The sequence below is a fragment of the Mycteria americana genome, chromosome 3, assembly GCF_035582795.1.
Source record: "Mycteria americana isolate JAX WOST 10 ecotype Jacksonville Zoo and Gardens chromosome 3, USCA_MyAme_1.0, whole genome shotgun sequence".
NCBI classification, from domain to species: Eukaryota; Metazoa; Chordata; class Aves; order Ciconiiformes; family Ciconiidae; genus Mycteria; species Mycteria americana.
Genome location: NC_134367.1, coordinates 104,812,740 through 104,838,812, shown reverse-complemented (window position 1 = coordinate 104,838,812; position 26,073 = coordinate 104,812,740). Strand labels below are relative to the sequence as shown.

At 40.1% G+C, this 26,073-nt stretch overlaps 1 protein-coding gene across 1 annotated transcript in view; it reads left to right on the top strand.

Annotated features, from left to right (window-relative positions):
• The window catches only part of PTPN14 (protein tyrosine phosphatase non-receptor type 14), a 122,385-nt gene that overhangs the window by 55,149 nt on the left and 41,163 nt on the right, over window positions 1-26,073 (top strand). Inside the window, exons 4-5 of the mRNA XM_075496418.1 lie at window positions 22,447-22,544; window positions 24,778-24,845. Of these exons, the coding sequence (XP_075352533.1) occupies window positions 22,447-22,544; window positions 24,778-24,845 (166 nt within the window). The remainder of the gene's footprint in view (window positions 1-22,446; window positions 22,545-24,777; window positions 24,846-26,073) is intronic.

Genomic DNA, 26,073 nt, shown 5'->3' with positions numbered 1-26,073 from the left:
AGTCTAAAATGCTAATTATGCCTGCAGGCATAATAGCAGGATTTTGGCTGCCTGCAGGTATTGGTAGTGGTCAGGAGCTCTTAATGGTTTTGCTGGTAACTTCCTGTATTGCACAAGCCAAATGTGGATGCAGAAATACGGGTGAGTAACACTGCTTCAAGCGCTATGTCCCCCAGTGGTGAACAGACTCTATGGGAACCTGTCCATATGTGATGTGCTAGGAGAGGAGTGGAATAGTAATCTAGTAAGAAGTCAGTGCTGTCCTTCAGAGGTACAGTGTGGGTACAATGTTTGACTTGCTGAAGCTAAATGCAAGTAGAAGTGCTAACCACAGAGTTGCAGGATGGTTGAGGTTGGAAGGTACCTCTGGAGATCGTGTGCTCAGAGCAGGGTCAATTAGAGGAGGTTGCTCTAGGACTGTATGCCATTGGATTTTGAATATCTCTATGGATGGAGAGACTCCACGCCTTTTCTGGAAAACCCGTTCCAGTGTTCAGCCACCCCTGCCATAAATTAAGGGGGTTTTGTGTTTAGAAGGAATTTCTTGTATTTCAGTTTGTGCCCAAATGACCTCGTAATTTTAAAGGTGTGGATGGGTATTGAGTGACTGAGTGAACGGGTTACGTGGGTTGGCCATGTAACTGGTTATTGAGGACCTGTAGAGCTGCAGGCACCTCTCGTATAAACACAAGCACAGCCATGACTTAATGTGGGATGCCTGTAGTTAATTTGTAAGAGGTATTTCTGATAATATGAGAAAGAAGGGCCTGTGGGATCCTTGGGAAAGAAAATGAAAAGACAAGACTGCCAGAGCAGTTTATTCAGCTAACAGCTCTTTGAAGTCAACCTCTGAGGCCTGCAAGAAAAGCTGAGGCAAAGAGTACTCTGGGGGACACATTAATCATTTTAGTAGGTCAGATCTGACTCTGTAGCTTGCAGTTCTTCTTTTTTACAAAATTGGCTCTTGCTTAAAGATACAAACATTAGTTGGTGTGGGTTTGTTTTCCTCCTCAGACAAAGTTAAGTGGAGCATTGGGACAGGGTAAGAAGCACCGGCAGGACATCGTTAGTCTTGTTTGGTTAGTGATTTTTGAATGTGAATGGTGAGGCTTCTCAGGACAGCCATGTTTCTTGACCTGCGAACAGAAGCTTCCCACGGATGTCCTAGGGAAATGTACAGAAAGCAGCCGCCAGTTGTAGAGTACCTGTCTCTTCTTTCTGGTAATGGCAATGAAATAAATATTACTGCTATGCTTTCCTTTCAACGTAATAGCATTGTACTCTTGGCATTGGGCCTTCTCCTCGGAGAGCTATTTCCTACCCTCTAGTCCTCTTATTTCCCTACTCTTTCTAGTCTGTTTCTTTTGTCTTGGGTTGAGGCTCCCATCTGTAGATATCCCCTGACCTTAATCCTGTCTTCTCCAAGATCTCGGTGACTCCAGCATCTCCCCCACCTCTAGTCCTGGCATTCTGCCTCCACCCACTTCCACAGACATCTTCCAGGGGGAATTATGAATTAAAGCCCCATGATAATTTCCTAAGGTGTCAGTAGGAGTTTCACCATGTTGTAATTGCTATAATTTGAAAATTTCTAGAAGAATTTGCGATAAACCAAATTAAAAAAAAAAACCAAACAAACAAACAAACAAAAAAAACCCCTCTCCAGGCTTGATGGCAGCTACAGCAGGAGCCATTTGGGTGGGAGTATGGGGGCTGGCACATTAGCAAAAGGCATTTTTCATGGAAGGCTACTTAGACAGCCTCTTTTTAGTCATCCAGCTGTTCTCAGAGTGAGCAGCCATCGCAGGTGGAGATGCTGCGCATGCTTTTGGCATATTTAAAGCACCTGGGATCTGCATACTGTCTGATATAAAGCAGTATTTGTGATGCCCTGTAGAGTAGATATTTGCATAGATTAGAAATATAAATCTGCCTTTTATTTTCTGCTAACTCCTCAGAGGGGAGGCATCCTTTCAACCATTTATTTTAAAAAAATAAGCCTTTGTACAGTGTCAAAGTAAACAAGCTTGCTTTCACTGTGCTCTTGTTCCAAAACCAGAGAACCCACACACTCTTGTGGCTTTCTGAAAATGTGGGTGCAATGTTGCTTTCTGCACAAGCATCAGACAATCCGTGGCCTTTTTTTTTTTTCTTTCTTTCCACAGTTCTAAAGGAAAGCTGAAGTTACATTTTGCTCCCCACAGTATCTCTATCTTCATGTGTGATACTGCTGTGCCTCCTGTGAAGGAATGAAGGTGTGCTTTGGTCTGGTTTTCTTTTTTTCTTTCTTGGAAGAAGCTTTCAGTATCTTGCTTATGTGCTCTGTACCCAGTAATATCCGATGGTGTTTGTGCTGTTGCAGATTGGGGCATAATCCTGCAAAACAAGAGCAGTTCCTGGTCTGGGTGCCACCAGTGGGGCTGGGTCCCCATGGTGCTGTGCATGGTAGGTCTGGTATGCATGACTATGTAGGGAGGGACATATTCCAGCATCTGCACTGTTCTGCATTAGGCTTTTGCCCCAAGTTCAGCTGTCAGCTCTGCATTTTCCCTGAAGAACATGCTGTACAGCTTTCCAGTGAAAGAAAACACAGAGTGTTTGGAATGGGATGGCTGCACCTGCGGAGTGTGGGAATGAACGTGTTTGCAGGTGGAAAATTAGAGCCTGTGGCTGCCAGGCCTCTTTTGTGGAGGTCCTGTGAAAAATCAGCCTCAAACTTATCCTCCTTTAACTAAGTGAGCATTTCTTTCCTCTGATGTTTTGCTACCTTGCCCTTTCCTTCACCATTTCTTGTAGCTGTGTTTTTCTGTTTGTCTTTTAAGGAAATATTTCTTCTTCACAATTCCCCACCTTTCCCTTTCTTTATTTTTCTTCAAGAATTTTTAAACAGACATTCTTCTAAAACATACAGAGCTATGGACTGTTAGGACTGTATGAATCTTTAAATCATGTGAGGATAAAGTAGAGAGGAAAAAATTAGTGTTTGACTGCTTCATATTTACACGGAAAAATGTTCTGGCAAATCTACTCTTTTTTTTAATAAACTCTGGACTTTTTTTCCTTCCTCTCAAAAAAGGCCTTAAATGTCTTGCCTACTTGAGCTTATCTTTGCTTTTAGCTGCTTTGCTTTATTTTTTTTTTGAACAAGCTAAAGTTTCACATCCTCCTGTGTTGCTAGCTTTTAATACAAGTACAATCAGCTGGAGTTTTGTAGCAGTTGCTGCTGTCTTTACTTGGTGCTTTTAATTGCTGTGTTAAGGCTGGATATCACATATGCTCCTGTGCCAGCTTGGTTTTGTGGCAAGCTCGATGATGTGGAATTCTTTTGGCTGTTAAGGTTGTAAGTTGCGTGAGGCTGCTTTGCTTTTCATGCTTGGTCACACCTGCAGCTTGTGGCTGTCTGAGAAGTCTCTGTGCGTACCTTTGAGTTCATGGTAGTTGATTTGAGCACTGTAGTGACTTCATTGTCCAAAATGATTATTTTGTATATCACAGTGTGTCAGAAAAAAACAGCATGACGTGTACCATCTGATTTGTTCAGGACAACCTTCACTGTGCTTGCCTGAAGTGATGGACTGTGGCAGGTTGTGTGGCCATGCTTGTTAATATACCTCTGGTAGACCCATAGGATTTTTTTAATGCCAATGGTTCTTAAAAATTCAGCAACACTTAAAAAATTTTTTTCCTATGAAAGTACAGAGAAATATCATGCAGGATACGAGGGAAATAGAGATGTGTGGTTAAGTTGGATGGGTCGGCAAATGAGCAAGAACTGAGTGATACACAGCAAGTGGGAAGGTGCAGTATTTAAGACACAAAAGGCCAGAGTTTGGTGTCTCACACCTGGAGATTTAAGTCAGAATTGAACCATTCAGTATTACTGGCGTAACTGAGCGGAAAAAAGTTTTTGGTTTTCAAGCAGCAGAAGCCTTACTGCCTTGCCCAAAGTTGTCTCTTCCCAATAACCTTCATCATTTCATGTTTATGGTGTACTTCCCAGCACATGTTTTAAGAGCATGCCTGCTCTCTTGGAAAGATGGTATCTGGGAGCAGGCTATGTAGTTTCCAGAGAAATGAAAGCAACCAGTTTCTCATTGCCCTCTTTTCTGGGAAATGTCACAGCTGCTGTGCGGGTGCCAGTCAGCTGTGCTGCACTTACGGAGCAGCTCTGCTCACACCATGCAGGAAAGGCCATGACACGTAGCCCTCTCTTGGCACTAGAAAGAGCTATGTGGCTTGCCCAATTGGAAAGGTGATGCACCTCTTCACTAAGAAGCAAGACCGTTCTCTTCAACACAAATATGATATCAATGATCAGAACAGTCCCTTGTTTTTAACTATTTCCAGTTTAAAAGTCTCTGTCAGTTCTCTTTGTCTGTTTCTTATATTGGGCTGGATCCTTGTGTAGCATAAACCAGTGTAGCTCCTTTCTTCTAACAGAATATTTCCAAGTTTTTAATTATATATATTTTATATATATCATATTTCTGCTTTATAGAGAGCTATAGGTCAGTGGACTGTAATTTTAAATGATTCACATGAATTAAGGCAATCACTGCTATACATAAAAGTCATATCAAATGAACAGAAAAGGACAGGATGTTCTGTCAGAACAGCAGACCTTAGAAATGGAAAATAATTTCATCCCATGAATCCTGTCAAACCTTGTGTTCTTGGCTGTCAAACCTTTTGTTCTTGGCTAAATGATTTGGAGAGGCAAATTACTGGATAATTTTTACAGGGGAATGGTGGGGAACAACTGTGAAGTGGCATGGGGTTCCAACTGACCTATATGTGGTGGTACTAATTCTTTCTTTTTTAACTGAAGAACTAATATATAGTGCTGTAGGTAGGTGCTGTGTCATGAAACACAGTAAAAGAAGAGTTAGGACAAGTAAATGTCTTATTAATGAGAATGTTCGTGAGACATTGTGGTGGGGTCTCCCAAAGAAAGCAGCAGGAACTCTGGAACTGAAATTTTATAAATCAACGGGAGACAAAGAAATTTCTGCTGGTACAGAATCCTATTTTGGTTTAGACTGTGGTTGCCAGCCTGCCTGACCCTACATACAGGTCCCGGTCCTGATCATGGTCCCAGTGCTCATGGACTGGACCAGTTCCATCTCATGGACTGGAACTGCACCCTATCTCCCAAGGCTGGGAGAAAGGCAAGCTCTGGGATTCATTGCTAAGTGGAGGAAGTCGTGAACCCCCAGGGATCCCAGCTGTCTTCTCTTGGACAAGACTGAGGATGGGTCCTGAAGTAACCTGGTAATGTCGACCTTTTGTTCTTTTCTTCCAGCTGCAGGAATTTGGGACTAAACAGCAATGCTGTCAGCCACCCCAGCTACTGTCTAGGAGCTCACGTAGCCCAGGCAGGGGAGCAGCTCTGGAACTGCTTGCAAGCTGGATGAGTCTTAAGAGCCCTGGGTGGCCACCCAGGCTTAGACAGTCTGGGGTATTTGCATTTTGGTGCTCCTTTGATGGTTTTATTGTTTTGTTTTAATTATTAGACTTTTTTAATATTAGTGGCTACTGCAGCATAAAAAAACACACATTAGGCTTGTAGCCTGCCTTGTTGTAAACAAGCTGATACTTAATTAGCTTTAATGTTGTTTTTAGAGGACAGCAACAACAAATAATGTGCAGTATTTGCTTGGGTCTTCTTGTGTTCATATTATTGCAGCGTATGTGTTGTTTTGCTTTTCAGTAACACTCTTGAGTTCTTTTTGGATGTGTATTTTAGTGGATGTTTAAACTTTGACTTAAAAATAAGAACTTCTTCAAGGCAGACCTAAGATTCAACATTAATTCCCTGTTTATAAAATAAGTTGCTGAGGAGGGCAAACCCTTCTCCCAGCTGACTTTCTTCAGTGAATGGGGAGCTTGTTCTCTGTGCGTTGGTTATTGAAAGCTGAGCAATTTGTGCCAGATATTTTAAGAAACTGTTGACGCTTAGATCTAATCTATTACATTATACTGTGCTTTTAGACCAGAAAGTGAATGTGTTTTCATGTGTGTGGTTGGGCAGTACATATGTAGCAATTCTAAAAAATAGCGTTGCATAACTATAAATACAGTGTTGGATGCTTCAGCCTGCATTCTTGCTTTAGTGTGTTTTGAAGGCAGTGGCTGTGATGGTTAGAAATGTTGTAACGGGAATGTCTTGGCATTAGGCAGTATGACATTTACATCTGATCATGAGGAAATAATACTTATTTTATGTTCTGAGGCTTAGTCACGTGTTCTTACATATCGCTCTCCTGATGGGAACTATTTGTATGTTCAATTTTAGTACAACAGATACTTTTGGAGTACTCTAGACTTTTTATTAGGCCCTTTTAAATGGCAGCAAAGGCTACATTTTGAGTTTCTACTCTTCTCGTATGATAAAGATACACTATTTACACACAGTGCTGGAGCTTCCTCTCTGGTCTTAGGTAGACCAGCTTGAATCCTTCCATGCCAGTCATGCTGGTGAAGGCATTTCCACTTGGGAAAAGGCACTTTGTATCTTCCTTTCCTGTCCACCTGGGTACACGTGCTGTTGGAGACACTTGCTGAACCTGTGTGTTGGTTGAGTGGCCTGAGCTTGCATTGAACGCTGAGCAGCTCTTGCTGATTCCCGCTGGGGGGTGAGGAATGTGGATGGCTTTTACCATAGTTGGGAACCAGAAATGGTTCCGATTTTTTGGAAAAATTGTGCACCTGGGTATAATAATGTAACAAATTTAGTGTCCATGCTTGTGATTTTTATTGAGTATGTTAGGATTTTCCTTAAACTTTGCAGCTCTTGAAATGAGGTAATGATATGAATTTCAGTCTGAGATTATTTTTTAGATGTTCAAAACAAAACTCAAACTAGATTGGTAACACAGCAAGGAAATAAAGGCATGAGAAGTCTGACTCCAAGTACTCTATAGCTTTCAAAAACCAGAAGGAAAAAGAGCACCTAGCTTTACTAAATACAGAAGTATCATTCTTCAATAATAGCATGGCTTTGAGAGGGGTTGATTCATGGCCCGTGAAACTTCAGAGATGACAGTACATTAATTGTGCATCCATTTCAGAAGCGCAGAGGGAGCAGATGGATAGAAAATGTAGTATGTGCAGCAGGAGAGAGGAGGAATCATACAATATCTCAGGTTGGAAGGGACCCGTAACAATCGTCGAGTCCAACTCCCTGCTCCTCACAGGACTGCGTAAAACTAAATCATATGACTAAGAGTGTCGTCCAGATGCTCCTTGAACTCTCACAGGCTTTGTGCTGTGACTGCTTCCCTGGGGAACCTGATCCAGTGACTGACCAACCTCTTAGTGAAGAAACTTTTCCTAATGTCCAATCTGAACTTCCCCTGATGCACCTTCATTCCATTTCCTCGTGTCCTATTCCTGGTCACCAGAGGAAGCGACTGATTATGATTAGGACATGGCTGCAAATCACCATGAAATGTGTCTTGAATTGCATAGGACAGTCAGGATTGAACCTTAATTCCATAAAGAAGAGCTGAAGGTCCATGAGACTGAACCTGGTACTTAGGACATTTTATGATCCGTAAAGAGAAGGAAATAAATGAAGCGTTTTGAAACTTGGTTTGGAGGTCTAACCAACTTCTGATGCAGGAGAGAGTCTTCTGCCGTCCTGCAAGGAAACAAAACCTTTTGAGTGGCCTATATATTTATTTTGTGATATCTGACAGTTGAAATGGTGCTGAGGCTAGAAATCTGGCCTTCTGTTTTTATCAGTGAAGAGCTTGCTTTGTGTACGAAGCTGTGTGTTTGGATGAGTCACACCTACCGCTTTCTGTTTCTCAGCCTGCGAGGAAGCTGTCCTCACCGCTGTTGGCAATAAACATTTGTGTTATGTGGATCACTGGGATAACCTGGAGCATCAGTTCTCTTCTATTTAAATCCTGTCCTTCTTGGCCCTTGGCTTTCCCCTGTTAGATTTCCCAGTGCCAGACACCCATATGGTTGCATATTCCTAGCTGTATTGTTAACAGTACCCATTTTGTATGTGTGTGTGTTTATGGAAAATGAGTTGAAAGTCTGCTTGTATGATCTGAACATGTCCCCGTGTTCTTGTTTTGTATTTGTAGCAGGTTACCTTAAATAGTGCTGAAAAGTTATTTTAAATCTTGCTGTAATTGGCAGTAGAACAACCTCATGAAAACTGCAGCTTGCTTGTTGGAATGAAGTGGAAAGTTGCATCCGGCTTTCTTTGAACTACAGACTGTCTTAAGGAGAGAGGATGAGCATATGGATAGTAAGCTTCTGCTTACACAGCTGGAGGATTTGTCAGAAGAAGTTGCATTTAACAACATGGGCCCAGCTAGATCTACTCACACTTGAAGACTCCACAAGAAACCTTCAGCTAGGTATTTACTCTCAAGGACTGTCAGGCTTAAGGTAGGATGTAGAGATACAAAATGACAAACAAAAAATGGACTTTGTTTTATTATAGTTTCATTTCTAAACACAAATAATATTCTATAGACTTGAAACTCAAGTCTAATGTTTCCTGACGGATGGGAGCACACTGCCATCACCACGATGGACAGGGGTTCCCTGCTGCCTTCATTGCCTTCTCTCTGAAGTGAAGACTGAGCTTTTGGTCGGAACGTTTCTGTGAACTTAGTGAAGAAGCTTGTGCTGTGGTGGCTGTTGGAATGACTCTCAATAGGATCAGGTTTGATGGATTTTGTTCTCTGAAGGTTATTAGTGTGTTGTCATCTTCTTAAACTAGACAGACACAACTATAAGCAAGTAGAGGGATTTTTTCCTTTCCTGTAAGGCAGAATTGCTCCTTTCATTTAGACTTCATGATGTTCTGCATTGTATGAAGAGAAAAGATAATTTGAACTAAATTAACTGTCGCTAAATTTGGAGGTGAAGTAGCTCTTTACTCTTGGCATACGTGCACCAAGAAATAAACTTCTTTAAAGCTAAAATACCTTAGAAAAAAATCTCTTTTCTCTTTGTTTCATTTACTACTGGCATCAGGAAGAGCACTGAGAAGAGATTACAGTAGTTGATGAAGTTTTCCTGTACCTTTAAAAAATGGAAACAGCAGCAGAGGCAGGAGGAATTGTAGTTCCTTGGCTTTGCTATACAGCAGTTACAACATTTTAAAAATTTGTAAGGACAATATTGTTTTCAAATGGGAATATTACTATGTGCTGGAAAACTGGCAGCATTTCAGGGCATCTGTTACATTGTCTTTTTAGTGTTTACAGTGGTCTCAAACTGCATCAAAGGGCCTGATTCTGAGCTGCTAGGTGGTGTTAGTCATATCTACTATTGGGATTGGCCACAGGTGAGAATATCTAGCATCTGGAAGCGCATAGTAACTGTTGTAGCAGCATGGAAGAGATGCAAGAAGTAATTTGCTAGCCTAAAAATAGCCCATATTTTAATACACTTTTTTGAAAATAAACAAGCCTATGGAGTTCTAGTATCAACAAATGACGTGCTGGTACTGGAACTGTTTCCTTTTGCTTCCTTAATTGAGGAGAAGAAAGAGAAACTTAAGAGAAAGAGAAAATAAACTCTTGTTGCCCATAAACTAGAAAGAACATTTGCATAGAATGAGACCATTTCAAAGTAAAGGCCAAATGATGCTTGGTTACTTATGAAAGAGGAGCAGCTTACCATGTACTTCACTTGCAATTGCCCTACCAAGGCCCTGCCCAACTTTTCAGAGCTTGGTTCTGACCTGTTACATTAGGGTCTTATTAAGCAAAGCTTTTCTGGGAGAAGGCATTGTGCATATTTATAAATCTATTTGTCAAATTTTTAGGCAGAAAAAAGGAGCAAGTTATTTCAGCAAATATGTATTTTTGATTTCTCACTTGTGGCTAACAGTAAGGAGTTTGAGAGTTATTCTGAAAATTACTGAATACATAATGTCTGTTCTCTTCCTCCTCTGTGAAATTTTGGTATAACAGCTATAGAGAGAGTTACTGTCATGGAGTGATTTTGCTTTCCCTAGGAAAAAAAAGATGTTATCTTCAATTTTTTGGTTTACAGGAGAAAGGATAAGAAAAGTAGAAAAATGGAAAACACTTGTCAGCCCTAGCTGCTTGAGTTGCAGAATTGCCCATCAGCCTTTATGCATCTCCTCAAATGAAGATGAAAAGGATCATTCCTCTTCTAATGTATGAACTGTGCTGCTCACTGCCTTTGTCATTTAGACTATTGCAAAGTGCTTGACTGCCTTTTTTCCCCTTAAGGTGTAGTAGCAATGTATATCATTGCAGAATGAGGTTGCTCATTCATTAAGGAGCACTGTGTACACAGTGAATATTATGGTGTACCTCATAGATTGGTATGCTGCTTCTGACTTGCCTCCCAGTGTAGTTTAAGGCACTGTTTTTGACAGCTGAATATGTTACCTAGATTGGGGCTAGTATTCTCCTGTTTATCTTCCCATGTGATGCAGTAGCAGCAACTAGCAGTTTCCCCTTAGGGAAGTGCAGACTGCTATGGGATATACTACTTAAAGTCTTCATGACACAGAGCGATCTTACCTTAGTCATGTAGTTTCTCCTGATGAAGCCTCAAGAATGAAGGTTGCTGTAGACTTACTGTGTAATCAGTGAGAAGAAATGGGCATTTCCACAGCATGATTCAGGGTTCCTCTGTTGTGCATCACTTTCTGCAGGCGATTCATTCTCTCTTTTCTATTGTATGTTTTGAAAAGGGAACTGCAGCTCACTGATCATCTATTTAGAAGTCCCAGATAGATGTCTGAAACTTGGCTACAGCGTCAGAAAGACGGTCAAGCCAGTAGCAGCAACCTGTAAGCAGACAGACTTATGCTTTTTGATTGGGGTTTCTAACTGCTTTTTAAATTTTGAGAATTCAGTAGGCAGTGGAAATCTTGGTTACAGTAGCCCTGCCAGTCTTCAGTTAAATTTATTGAATTTTGATGGTTGTACTGCAGGCTGGGGAAAACTTCTTCCCTTCTCTTAGAGCTGAGACACAAACCATGAAAACTAGTTCTAAACATACCCTTTTTCAGGGAGCTGACTACCTTTAACATTTTTTGCGTTGCTGGCAGTGTATAAAGCTAAAGGAGCTGCAATTGGATGTCAGTACAATCCTGACGTCTCTGAATGTGTTTAAAAGAAGCATTTGTGTGGAGGCCCTTATGCAGCTGAAAATCTCAACAAGAATTTGGCAGAAATCTCAGTGTCGGAAGATGGCAGATTCCTGTGCAGTGGGATGTTTACTGGTTCACTGTTTTATCTTTGGCAGCTGCTTTTGCACTTGATATCTTCAGCTGTTTTTGAAGCTTTTACAAAGAATAATGATTCATTTCATGAAATGTATCTACTTTACCCACCCAACAGGGCACTGATTCACATATTTCTCTGGCAACATCCCGTTGTTATCGGAGCTGTGTTCACTTTTGCAGGGTTGCATTCACTGGGACGTTAGAACTTCCTGGGCCATGGTTTTATAGCATGATTTACTGATGTGTGGGTTGACTGTTTTCAACAATTCCTGTGAAAACACTAGGGTCACCAAGCTCTTTGGGAGGTGGAAACAACCTGAGTTTTCCTGTTTTCTGCTGGCAGTTAGCACTAATGTAGGTGCTTCAACAATCTTTTCACGGGAATATGAGCTATTGTACTGACGGCCTACAGATAGGTGGCAACTTCATTGTGTCACATTTCAAGCAATGTTTTCTTATTACCAGGGCAGATTACTGTAAAAGGCAATAGTGAATGGACTGGATTTTAGCTCCCTACAAGGTAAAATTCCACTAAATCAATAGAGCTTTCTCGGACATTGATTATGTGAGGTTGGGGTACTACCTAAAGGTTTTACTGATAGGGTTTTTTTAATGAGTTCCATAAATTCATGAACAAGGTTTCACTGCAGGCTACCAGAGCATTTATTTTGTTCTTTGAAGTTCAGGTTAAGCACACATTCTGTAAGTTTGAACGTGTTCACTTGCTTTTTGAATAAAGTAACACCTGAATACACTTGCATGCTGCTCTGCACCCACAAACTAATCATTTTGTGATGTGCTTCTGGATGCTTATATATGCATACCAGTTGTTCACTGGTATATGTGTTCCCTCTGTTCAACTTTTGCATCAGTGCACAGTGGTGCATTTAACCAGAAAAGGCTGGTGGACGTATGTCATTCCAGAGTTTAGAGCCCTATTGGAGGAGAATATTTAAAATACATATTGAAAAATGAGACAGAGTATATGGGGTGATACAATACATTTTATTACTCCAGCTGGCGTAATGGAGTGGAGGAGCATGGGGCAATCGGAACTCTTCATGTTTGTTTTGTGTCCAAGGAATAGTTTAGAGTTACGCCTGTACTTAGCCCAATTTTTAAAAAGAGTTATCTATTTATTTTCAGTGTTGCAGTGTATGAGCTAGAGTATACATACGTTCTAGTTAACTCACCACATTTTTTTAGCATGATATTCTAACCTGCTTGGCCATTAACCTGGCTGGCTACCAGTAGAATTTTCAAACTGTTGACTCATATTGCTTCCATGTGTAACTTAAACCACCTTTTCCCACAGTGGACACAGCTTGAAGGTTAGCTGCGTTTTTTTTTCAGGGCAGGGAACAGCATATTTTGAATTGAGTCAACACATATGAGTAAAGGAAGTAAATCCAAGCTATTATTAACTTTTTGGGGTCTAATCTCATTTTTGCTGAAATCTTTCCTGGTTCCAAATCAGGAAAGACCAACAGGGCTTTTTGTGTTCCTCTTCCCCATGAGGTTTAGTACTCTGCAGCATACATAGCCGTGGCTCATCTTTTCATTTCTGCATCTTTGTGAGGATGGATCTTCACAGCTGCCATAACTTTTATGCCATCTAAGGCTTTGGGGGAATGACTTGCTCTCTGTGCGTGGGACCTGATGCTTTGAGGATGTAACTAATTAAGTGGGAAATTACATGTAGGCTGCATGCCATGTCATATTATTGAGCACTTATATATAGGTGGAGCCTATATGTGGTTGGAGCTTCTATTCATAGTTGGAGTCCAGATTTGTGTCATACAGCAAAGGAGGGGAGATGGCTAGTAGAACCGTTCTGCAAAGTGATACAGTGGTACACAGCAGTGTTGTCCCTCCGATTTTGCTGTTGAGCCAGATGGTGGCTTTGCATGCAAAAGCCCTGAGCACCTGAGATAGGGTGGGAGAATGAGAATACTGATCTTCCTCTACAGTGTTTAAGATCTATGTATGAAAAGCAGTATGTGGCATTGCTGCAATTCACCTACCTGACTCAGTTCTACTTTTTTTTATGATCAAAAAAGAAAGTGAAGGTAATAAGAAAAAATAGTCTCCTGTACTTTAACCTTTGGATCTCTGTAGCCAAATGCAAGTGTTTTGCTTAGTTCAGGAGACGTGAGCGCGTAGTAGAGCGTGTATTTAAGCTTTACTACGTGAGTAGTCTGAAGTCAATAGGACTGCCATGTTGAACAATAACACTTTTACCATGTGCTTAAAACCCAAACTAGATGGATACATGGCTTTTTTCAAAGATGTGTGGCTAACAAACGCTTCGCTCCCAAATGTTTTATTCTAGTGTTTCCATGTAATATTTACGCTTGCACTGAATGTTGTTTTTCAGCTGAAAACGCGAAAACGTAGATTTCTTCACATTATATGATTATGATTGTTTTGCTTTACTTTTGCAATCCCACTCCAGCCTTTATAAGGATGAATGCTATGCTATGGTGGTGTCACCAGGGCCTGGCTTTGCTGGACTCCAAAGCTTGCGGAGACCAAACGTAGCCTTTGTTGAGAGAGAGGGCTCGGAAGACAAGAGAATATGGCTTCCCCCATTTTTTTTACTCTAAAAGGCATGTTGGAGTTTTGTGCTGTATAATTCTTTAGGTATTTGGATTAACTCTGATAAAATTATAGGTGGTTGTAAGGGAGTTTATTGTGCTTATAAATTGTAGTGGGGCTCCCTGTAATTTGTTATAATTAATTCAAGAGTTCAAGGGCAGAAAATCAGGATCAGGTTGTGGCATGCCTTCCTTTCTTCCCAAAGCATGCCATTACTGGCCTTTTTATTTAAGGTTTAACTTTGTGTTTGTGGGTTTATTTGAACTTGGAGTATCCAAAAAGTATAATACACTCTTAAAAAAAGTACAAGTACAGAGGATGGACCTGTTGTGGTTGGGGGGTTCCTTTTTAAATACAGAGAAATTGGTGGATGCTGTAAAGCTGCATCTGCTGGCTAAGCCTCTTGTGGAAGGAGTGCGTGTTTTGGAAGGCTTGTGTCATGTCTGCAGGCTGCAACAAGGCCTGGGTGCATGTCCATGCTTGTGGCCCATCAGAAATGGCAGGAAAAGAAAAACACTCACAGAGCACTTCTTTACAATCCAAGCGCAGTTTTTGGCTGCCAACAAGAATGCTGAGTGTGATGCTGTTATCTTGTGTCTAACTGCTCAGGGTTTCACTAGCCATCCATTTTAACACTGGACACCAAAGAGCTGCAACACTTTGATACCAGGTTATACTGGAAACAGCTGCTTATATGTAAGAGGTTATAAAGCGTGTGTTACCTTCCTAAACAGTCCGATGTCTGTTTGTAATACATATATTCTTTTCTTTTTTGAATGCTCAATTTCGCTGCAGGAATTTGACTTTATTGACTGATTTACACCAGAAAAAAAGCTTATTGCTCCTAAAATGCTCATCCTTTGCATTTACATTTGAAATCTTCTGCCAGCTGTGTAAAGAATTGGTGGAGGTGGAGATCTGAAATTTTAATAGACTGTCTTTCGGGGAATGCATGCAAACAAACCACCTTTCAGTAGTAAACTGATGAAATAGAGGTGATAAACAACAACTAAGCAGTGCAAAATTCTGATCAGACTGTTTTTAGGTGCACAAAGGTTTTCCTGTTCTAGTATCCTTAGCCAGGAGTTGACTGTGTAGCTGGACCTTAACCTTTGGAAGACATTGGCCTTTGGTAGGAACTTCACTGGTCACGTGTGGTAGCTTACCTTTCATTGTGTGCCTCAATGCAGCTCATACAGCAAGCCAGCCATCGAAGCTGTGTATTACTTGTCCTTATGCTCACAAGTTGCATTTCAAAACAAATGGAAAGTGATGGTCATTGTGAAACTAGCCTGTTTTAGCCAAATCCCCTTTTTTGCCCTTCAGCTATAAACTGTTACTTTTAAAGAGAGAGATTGAGCGATGTGGAAGTAGGTGATACAAACTGTGTTTTGATCTATCCTCCTTTTTCAGTCCTACGTGTGAAAATGATGCTAACCCAGCATTGTTTTGTCTCATTAGGAAGGGGAAAAGGAATGACACAAATCTTTCCATGTGTTTAATTTATTTTATTTTTAGTTTCAGTCATGTTTTCCATCCAGCTGCTGGAGGAAACCAGGATGTAGGCAGTTGGATGCTGCTTTTGAACAACCTCATTTCTCAGTTACCTGAAGCTAACCTTGACCTACCTTATAAGTTTGCTATGATCAAGGAGTTCCTACCCTAGAAACTGTTATGACTGTCTTTTTACTATTGGCACTGACAGTTTGAGCTTCTGAAGGAAATTCCTCCTGCTTGTGTGACAAAGGCTCTTTCGCCTCCTTCCCTTTTTTTTTTTCTGGCAAGTCTGCTGATCTTTCCGAAGGTCTGTGACAGGGTGTGGTAGACTTGTTCTCAATAATACCCTTCCAAAAATATTACCCTTTAGTAGTGGAAGCACAGACGTTGCTTTTTATATTCTACCACAAATCCCAGATAAGTGGCTATTGTCTAGTACTGCGAAACATCAGACTTTCGCTGGGAGAGTTGATGAAATTCCAGAGGAGTGAGCTGGAGATGTTCTGTTTATCAACACCATCCAAGTTTTTTACACCGGCAAAGACAAGGCCTTAGCACTGCGTTACTGACAATGACATCATCAATGTATGTACCTCTTTTTTTTAAAGTGCCTTTAGATTAAGATGTGCTGATTGAATCCTTGCATCTAAAATGTGTTTCAGCATGCTCAAGCCCAGAAATCATAACACCATCTTTGCCAATATACTGAGCATTGTATCCGAAAAGACCAGTCTTGTCTACCTGCCTTTCTTTCGTCCATATAAAATCCAGTCCAATTTTGCAGTCAATTTTGTTGCAGTACATTGAGTGACCTACATGAAATAAGCAGCATCCAGTAAGTAGTACTCTGGATTGAGACTTGGGAACAAAACCTAGATCTCCCAAATCTGCCTTGGTTTCCTGCCCAAGTTTACATGAGTAACTTCACCAGCCATGTGCCTCAGATACTCTATTTATAAAATTAGGCTAATGATCATTATTACCATTTAAAGCATGTTTTTCTCAGAAAAGCAACCAGAAAGAGTTAAGTATTATTATGATTGTCTCATATGTAATAAATAAATAAAAATAACCTTTGGGTCATTATCAATTAGTTCCTTTGATTGCCCATTGAATAGCTGAGTCATTGGCTCATCTAACTCAAAGGCTGGGAAAATATGAAAGGCCCTGTGTTTAAAATAAAAAATGTGTTTTTCTTTAAAACATAGCATATAGGTATCTGTGGAATCCTGTTGCTAAATAGTATCAAAGCCAAGATCATGGCAGATTTTAAGGTGTGAGATGAACAATAGACACATCAATATCAAAGCTAATGCTTAAAATAATTTTAGTAAATGATAAAAGGCCTCTGTTCTGGAGAAACTGCTTCCCCTGTGGGCAGATTATTGCATAACTGTACATTGCAGCATCTCTGCTCAGAAGTATATTACCATACTAAGATAAACCCAAATGAGCTGAGTCGGACTGTTGTTGTGATTCAATGAGACTTTTATTGTGTTCCTAATTTTAGAAGATCATATTGTTCTCTAATTGCAATTTTTTTTTTGAAGTTGGAAAAGAGCTGAAGGTCTTGAGCTAAACCACTTGTGGGCTAATCTGTTTCTCCTTTGAGTCTTAAAGACTTCTTATTTTGGAGATATGAAATGGTAAAGCAGTTCTCTTTTTCCTCCAGAGAAGAAGTTAAACTACATAGCTATGCAGTTATCCAATAGATAGGCTTGATGCCAAAAAGGTACCTAATGAGTTATAAAAAGTTAGTCATGCCAGTAATTGCATCATTAGAAATGATTTTAAAGGAATTGTACCTCTTGGGTAACTAATACATCTTTTGTAGTGCTTTGTGTATTTTCAGATACACTCAAGGTAGATATTTATTGGTATTGAAACTGTAATGTATTTATTTGTACCGCCTTGAAATTTCCAGAAAAACACACTGACTGATTTTAAAAAAAAAAAAAAAGAAGAAGTTTTTTTAAAAGTGTTTCCTGCTGCACTAGAGATAATGTGTATATTCCAAACCCTTCCTGTCCCTGATGTACAGAGGAGGAAAGTAAAACCAGGGAAAAATAACAAAAATCCAGGCTGATCACAGTATAGCATTCAAACAGTATTAATCCTTATTCTGTCAATCCTGTCACCTTTTTGTATAAATGTATAGATCTATGTATGTGTATGAAGCATATATTTAGATTGTAAATCCCTGGGGCAATAAGCATTTTTTGTTCTGTTTTCATACGTTTCCTAGCAGAGTTGGATGCTGCTTGATTACTAAGGCTACCGGATCTGATAATATTGAATAATTATTAATGAAGTATTTGCCTTGTGGTTCTTTGTGGAAGTCACTAGTGGGAAAATTGTGAAGATGCAGTGTACCAGTGCAATTACTCTGCAAAACTAATCCATATTCTTACCTTTGTAAACTGTCCTTTAATTTCTCTACAAAGATCTCGCTTCCAATATTGATCAGGCCAGGTTCTGCGTGGCTTGTAGTATCTGAAACATTGGTTGTTGAAGAGAATGGAAATCAGTAAAATTGAGTTATTTTCTGCATATATAAAACAGCAACAGAGGTTATACATCAGATAAACAGTGGTGATGGAAGGGTACAATGAATTCAGTGACACTATAGAAACACCCACGTTCTTTTTTTGAAGTGACAGGAGAACAAACATGAATCCTGGTCTTGGGAGGTCTATGCAGAATTGTACGAGCAAATGGAGTTTCTCTACGTTTACACAGCTGTAGCAGAGTCTGAATCTGGGTGTTGCAATTAAATTTAAAACCAGTACCTTTATCTCCTGCCTACTAATACTATTTGGGCTTTTTTCCCCTCTGATGTAGTATGAATTGCTAAAATGCAGATGTTGATTCTGGAGTTCAGATGTTGTCTCATAGTTGTCCAGTTGTAGCTTATGTACTTTTGCATCTAGTGTGCTTTTTGATGCAATAGATGCAAATATACTTTTAAGGATTTCTGTGTTGGCTAAATAGAGTTGCGGGAAATGATATCCTTATAATTATGGCTTTGTTCAGACTTGTTGTCCACTCCCATTCCCCTTGGAATTAGCTACAGGCTGGCAAACTGTAGTAGCCTTTATTATATTGAATACACAACAGCTCTGCTAAAATGTTTAATCCAAAATGAGCAACGAAGGTGAGAGATTTCAGCTCTCAGCCCACTTGGCTATGGTGGTGTCTCTTCTGCCCTGCACTCCCCTAGTATGCCAGAATGGCTCTGTGATTAAAGCTTTGTAAGTCCTAATTTTGAATTTCTTGCCTTTTATTATTTGGGGGTGCAGAATGCAAACTTCTCTTTTGTTCAGTTTCCATATGCTTTCCCAAGTAAACCACCTAATAGGAGGCTTAAGAAATGCATGTTTTTATCTGCTGTTCTGGAACAGCTTTCCTCAGTGAATCTACAGCTGAATCATTTTTAAAATGTTTGATTTCCCTCAAATTATAGATCTACTTTTGCAATCCAAGCGAACAAAGAGCAATCTCAGCTAGCATAGTGACATAATAACAGCATTTAACGTAATTTCAGATGGAGGAGCCTCAAATCCGTGACAGAATATGGGCCAATTTCTCCTCTCCGTTGGCTGGGCAGAGAGCCTGACCACAGTTTTGCAGCAGAGCTGAGCCATGAATCTGTGGCTGGTAGAGCTATTAGAGCCTTCTAGCAGAGCTTCCTCCAGACTATGCTCCTCCTCTTCCTTGACAGTGGAATTAGCCACTCCAGTTCATGCCTTGTGAAAGGAGGTGTCCCAGTTCATGCCTTATGTGGCCACAATGAAAGGAGATGTCAGGGGACACCTTAGGTGAGTGACCCTTGTCACTGTCAGTCCAGGGGTAAAGATGAAGCTGGTACAGACCATAGGTTTCTGCCTCAATCTTCTTCAGTTTATCTTGGTACTTCCATTGAGAAAAGTGTCAGAGCCATAGCAGGTGATTGCTTTTCAGTGCGTTTGCCTGTGAAAGGTGACAACTTTCTCCATGAGGTTTTTCCTGATGGTTAATGTCAGAGCTAATTATATACGTCTTTAAACTCCTACTGCATGTCAATCTACAATATATAATAAATCCTAAACTTTTATTCTGCTGCAATGTTAGTAAATGCAATGCTGTGCCATAATATTGTAGAATATTCCTATTGAGATTTTTAAATGTGACCTGTTTCTGACAATCAGGGTGAAACACCTGTAAATGGCATCTTTCTCATAAAGTGGGTGCTGACTGCTGTCTTAAAACAATTTTTCTAAAGTACTGGCAACTAAAATTGCAACTAAAACCACACATCAGCTGTTTCTTTTGAAAGTCTGGGTTGTAATATTTGATACTACAGTAACTGCATTGACACAGTATTTTTGATGATGCTTACCTAAATAATGCTATCTATGGTTTATCTATAGTTTTGTGAGCACTGTGGTTGAAACCGTGGCTCCAGTAAAGCTGGTAACATTCTTGACTTCTGTAGAGCTAGGATGTCACTGTAAGATTTTTACATTTCAAGGTTTTCACTTTCATGTAGTGTCCTAACTTCGTGTTTGTTTTAACAATAGCTCTAACTTTATGGCAGATGTGTGTTTTACTTTTGATCTGTTAGACTAGAATATGTAACTCATGCATATATATGTAGCATTGACATAAATAGCCTGCTTTCGGGATTACAAGTCTTGAAGACCAGATTCAGCAAGCACTTGCTCACCTGCATACTTGATAAAGCAGCTTATGTCAAGCTTGTATGCAAGCATGCGTATTTGCAGTATTGGAATTTAGTCATTGCAAAGGAGTGGAAACAAGCTGATTTGTCTCTTGGACTGAGCAACTGTGAAACCTGGGACTGAAGCACAGGGCTCAAGCTGAGAAGCCGTATGCTTTTTACACTGCCTCTCTCAATCAAATTTCAAAATCCCCTGAGGTTTTAATCTTCATTAGGCTGTGTGAAAGCCAAATCTAAGCATTTTAAATGAGATTATATTTTTCCTATTTGAAAATGTTCTTCTGCCTTTTGTAGTGGAGAGAGGGGAAGAGGAAGCCTAAAACCCGTAACCCAACAATTACCTTTTAAGCGCATGTAAAAATTGTGAACTCCAAAGGGAACTTCCCAGACGTGACGAATACGTGCAGAGGCCTTCCTTGAGGGGATTTCTCTGCCCTGCAGTGCTTGTAGCCTCTAAACACCCTGCTGCCTTGAGAGTACGGGTCTGGTCAGAGCATTGGTGCTGTCTAGTGGCAAGTTATTGCATCTCACATCGCTAATGGAAGAGTTAACTGAAGAAAAATGTAAAACACTGCATTTGATTAATAGCTCTAAAAGCATGGCTTGGGTTATGCTGGTTTTGAAGCACGTAGGTATTTTCTAACGCCTCCACACAGAATTAAATGGTAACATTTTCAAGTATAGCTAAGGCAATGCAGTCCCTGCAATGTGGGTTACAGTGGTTCTCCTTTCCAAGAAAGAAAGGTTAATTGCATTGGTACTGGGAAGGTGACTTACACACACAGACACGCACATCTGAAATCGTTAAAACAAGACCAGAACAGTTTCTTTTCTATTCCCAAAGGTTCAAAGGTAAGGTCAGATGTGGTGTGCTGGGTGCAGCCGTGTCTGGTTAGTTTACTGCCCTCAGTCTTTCTGACCGCTCTTTGCTGTCCACCTTGCAGAGGTTGCAGTCTCTGAGACTGGCTAGCATGCTTGTGTACTATTTCTTTCAAACCTGGTTTATCTCAAGTAATTATTTTTTAAATCCATGCCATTTTGAGGGGATGCCCTTTGTGTTGGGGGGTGAGCAGGTATGCAGCTGAAGGGAGCAGTAACCTCCTAACCTGGTTCAGCTGCAGCCAGGCTGGCATGTCTGGTCATAGCCTGAGAAACCCTTTTGTTGGTTTTTGGGGTTTCCTAACTTGGGCCACCCAGGCGCATCAGTTACTATCAGCAGGTCTAGGGGTTGGGTGCATGAGGCTGAGTGCACACATGACTGTGGCTAGGCTGGTACAGTGTCTCTACCTTTGGGCTCAGACCTGATGAGTTGTTGCATGTTGGCTGAAAAGGAATTGTGTTTCATCTCAGTTAGGACAGGTTATGTGTATCTGCACCAAAAGTTTAAGCTGATGGACATGAGATCATTATATCACTGTAACTCAACTGTATTTGATTATTGGCACATCAGTGGCTGATATGGTGTCCTTGCAATTGTGACTATAATTTCTTCAGCTGCCTGTCTTGCCCCTGCCTGGTTTTACTGCCCATGCCACACAGGTAGCTTGAGGGAACATGCATTCGTGCCTGCAGAATAAAAAGTTGTGGCCTGTTAATGGAGCTGTCTCCACTGGATTTTAACCTGATATGCTGGAGGGACTGGTACATATCCCTGCTGCTTTGGCCAGCTCTGCTGTGGGTCTGGTCCAGTTCAGTGGATGGGAGGGATGCATGGATGGGGACAGTAACTTGTTAAACTTTTTGTGGAAAACAACTTCTTTGTCCTCATCTACTCTATTGCGAATGTAAGGTCAAATGTGTGAGTTCTGTCGCTGTGGTTAAAACTAACATAGTTTGTCTTGTGATTAGTTACTGTGGATCAGCAAGTGCATGATATTGGAAGCTGGATTTGCTTGATTTGTGTGTCTAAGTCATCCTTACAGATGAGAGATACCAATTTAAAAAACTTCTATATGGGCCATAGTTAAAGTTATGTCAGTAGGCCAAAGTATATTGCTAAAATTCTTTCTTCTATCAAAATGGTGACACTGGAGCAAAAACAATAGAAGAAATATGGAACAGCCTCTTTTTGTATTGGTGATTGCATGGTCTTCTGTAACCTCTACAAAATTTGTGGAGGAGGTAATCCCAGAAGATGTCCCTCTTCTATGTAGTCCAGGGAACACAAATTAGAACTTTTTGTTTTCCTTTTCATCCACCTGGAAGCATTGCACATATAGGGGTCATATTGATTTGTTTTGGTAATGTGGAACTTCTGAAGCTGGGTACAGACTACTGTTTAACTGCCTGACCTGTTTGTGGTGAGTTTTTCTTGCTTTCAGCAGTCTTTTGTTCTGTAGAAAATGTACAAACATGTAGATGTTTCAATTCGTGCTCTTTTTTTTGTTTGTAGATATCAGTATTACCTACAAGTGAAAAAGGATGTTCTTGATGGCCAATTACTTTCTTCATTGGAGCAGGGGATTCGACTAGCTGGTTTGGCAGTGCAAGGTAAGGTGACCTGATAGCCCTTTTCCAACATTGGCTTTTTTTGTTTGTTTTTTATGTTGACTGGGCACTCACTAAGGCCTTGTATGACTTCTACTCACAACAGCTGGATTTTCTATTGATTTAAAAGTGCCTAGGTGGACTGCTGTTGATGAAACACCCTCAGGGAGGTAGTGATGGACCACATCACAGTGTTCAACTTTCCTATTTCTAAAATCCATGTGAGTGTTTCTGAACAAAACTCCAGTTCTTCCAACCCCAACCGTGGAGTACTTTGCAGTAATGAATTTGCTTCACGTTCTCTGGTTTGAAAGGCAATTACATCAAAGAGCATAGCAGCAGCTTTAATTTTGCCTTTAATTAAAAACGCGTTTTGCTGTATAGTGCTATCTGAAGTATGAAAGAACACATGACCATCATTGTTATGTGAGTTATAAATTAATAATAAACTACTTCTTACAATGTGATTTTTATTCTGAGCCTCCTAAGGACATCAATAAAAGTGGGATCACATAACATATATGGGCAGAGGAAGAAGTCCTGTATTGGAAGAAAGTATGTTTCAGTCCATCTGTGACTGAGAACCTAACGTAGAGTTTCAGCAGTCATGCTCTGGGCGTGTCCTCTGATGAGAGGGAAGGGGGAAGTATATATACGAATAGCAAACATGAAGATCCAATTCTTGAAAATTAAAGGTTCAGTGGAGAGTAACACTAATATGGTCTTCCTTAGGGCAGTAGAAATTCCATTTTAGTATCTAATTTCTTGGTTAAAATTGAAGAAAAAATGTTTCCTGTCAAATCTTGAAATGTTTTATTAATAAAAAGGAAAATATATGTATAAGTTTCCATACCGAATCTTGCAATTTAAGTAAATGAAGTTTTTCCACTGTGTGAGTTAGGGCTCAATAGATACTGAATATGTTTCACTGGTCCTGTGGTTTTGGAGCTTTTTGCTAACTTTGAGAGTGAGTCAGTCTTTGTAATCAGTTTGAAGTAATAACTTTATTCTGAATTTTCTACATAATCTATTATATTTCAAGACCATTGCATCAGAATGCTGCACCTAGTCTTGTCCACTTTATTCCTGACCTTGTATTACTCCCTTTGTCCTTTGCATGTGATGCAACCGAAGATATTTGAAATACTTATTTCTTTTAAACTTACAGACTCTGTTTCATGTCCATTTTTATTTCTTTCTGTTTATGTTAAAACATAACTCTGAGGTGAAAACAAAATGAAACTGCGTTTTTGGCATCCTGCAATACGTGAAATTGTCTAGAAGCTTTGAAAGAATGTTTAGCTAATATGATTTATGGTGGGAATTTCCAACTTCTATAATATGAGGATCTTGTAGATGGCGTTTGATCCAGTTCAATTAATATAAAATAAAAACCTCCTGGCAAAGATATTCTTTTGATATAAGCTGTTGTGTATTTAACAGATAGATAAATATAGGCTTTGTTTTGTTTTTTAACGTAGTCTAGCCTTTAGGAAGCACTTTCAAAACTCCACGGTTTCAAGGACATTTAGACAAGAATCCTCAGCCCGACTTATGAGTGAATGTGAGCATGGAGATAAGTACCTCTTTAAGAGATGTAGAAGAAGTAGAAAAGCAAGTAGAAAGGTGTAGGTCAAACTGACACAGTGCCTCTACTGTTATATTTGCTGCAGAAGGATAAGACCTTTCCCCTCCTGCCCCTCAAACCATGTTGGTTGTGGACAATTTTTAATAGAATTGGCTAGTGGATTTTAACCTCCTAGGCTGTAAAATTAAGCATCTTTTGTGCAGAAACTGTTGCAGAAGTAGGTGGGGTTTTTTGGGGTGGGGTTTTTTTTTTTTGGGCTGGTCAGGGTTTAAAATGTTGGAAAAGGAAAAGTGTGCACCATTTTTAAAGAGGCTGAGCAATCCCAGCCTTGTTAGATGGTGGTATTCGTTCATGAAGGCTACAGAAAAAGAAACTCTTGCATTCCTGATGGTTAAGCATTGCAAATGGTCATAATATTAGGGATCAAAAGAGAGAAATTACTTGTTGGCTGTTATTTGATCTCTAGTAATAACACTATTATTTTCAGACCTCCATGTTAAAAGCTAAAGTACAAGCAGAAATCTTGGTGCTGGGTTGTGGCTTCAGAGAGAACTCGCCCACTTGAAATTAAGCATCTGTGCAAAGGTTGAGTGTGGTCTTAACATGTGTGGAAAGTGCTAAAATGAGTAATTGTGTTGTTTTTTCCAGCGGATTTTGGAGACTATAATCAGTTTGAATCTCATGACTTCCTCCGAGAGTATGTCTTGTTCCCTATGGTGAGTTCCTTATCCCCCTCTTTTGTGGTCTTTTATGAATAATTTCTCCATGCCTCAGTGATGGCTTTGTTGATAACAGAGTAAAAGCACCAGCACTGAACTATTAATAGTGGAAATAAACTTTGCTCCCCCAAACCTGCAATATACTTGATTGTATCTGAATGAATATATGCTATGGGAATTTAGCCCTTTTTCAGGTCCTGTTAAGCCTCCACTAGGAATAGGTGTCAACAAAAGAAATGTACTTCTTTGAATCAAAAAAGGAATTTGCAGCTATTTAAAAAGGTGTATATTAGCAGTACTACAGTATTAGTAACATGGCATAACAAGGGGATGTGAGGGCTGCTGATGTAGTAAATGTTGTCTTACAGGGCAAATCATGCAGCCTTTCCTCAAGAGAATGTGAATTTGCATCAACTGACCATTAGACTAAAGTGAAGCATGAATCGGGTCTTCTCAAAATGTTCTCCAGGGACTGTGCTGTAAATGTGTTTTAAATTTACATTGGAAACTAGCAAATAATTTGAATGCTGAAGGAAGTGTTTTAGGTCACTAATGGTGTTAGAAACTCTGGTGACAAAAGCCCAGCACTTGCAATCCATGACATTGAGCCTCTCCAGGAAGATGGGTTAGAGAAAAAAAAAGCCTGCTGGGGTTAAGGCTGGCTTTATCTTGGATAACAAGTCCATCAGCACAAGTCTTGAGTGTAAGCTTCATAAAATGTAAAAGATCTTGGAATTTTTCCTAACTGGAAAAAAAAATTTGGAAGTGGGGTGGGGTTCCCATGCCCTGAGTGTAGCTGCCTAGAAGTTAAGGCATCTGGTTTTCCTCTGCAATTAGTGGAGCGGTAGAGGGAGAATGATTCATCTCACTGTAATTCGAAGGCTTGAGAAAGGCACTTCCAGAAGCATTTCATCCCATTTACCAGCACTCTTTGTAAAGGAACTGCAGCGGATAGTCCATTCTCAAGTCCAAAAAGGTGACAGCTGCACAGTGTTTGGAAGTTAAAGTGCAATTTTGAGCTGGTAGACAGGGTTCAATACCACCTGAAAAAGAGAGTCAGCAGGAAGAAGGGGAATTAATGACCATATAGAGATCGGAATATGCCTTGTATAGCTAGAATGTGGCTTCAGTATTGACCTTTCACTAAGAAACTTCTGTTAGCTTGACTAGTGGAGCAGGGTTTCTTTGGTAGGCTGCCTTTATCTATTGATAAGTAATTGGTGAT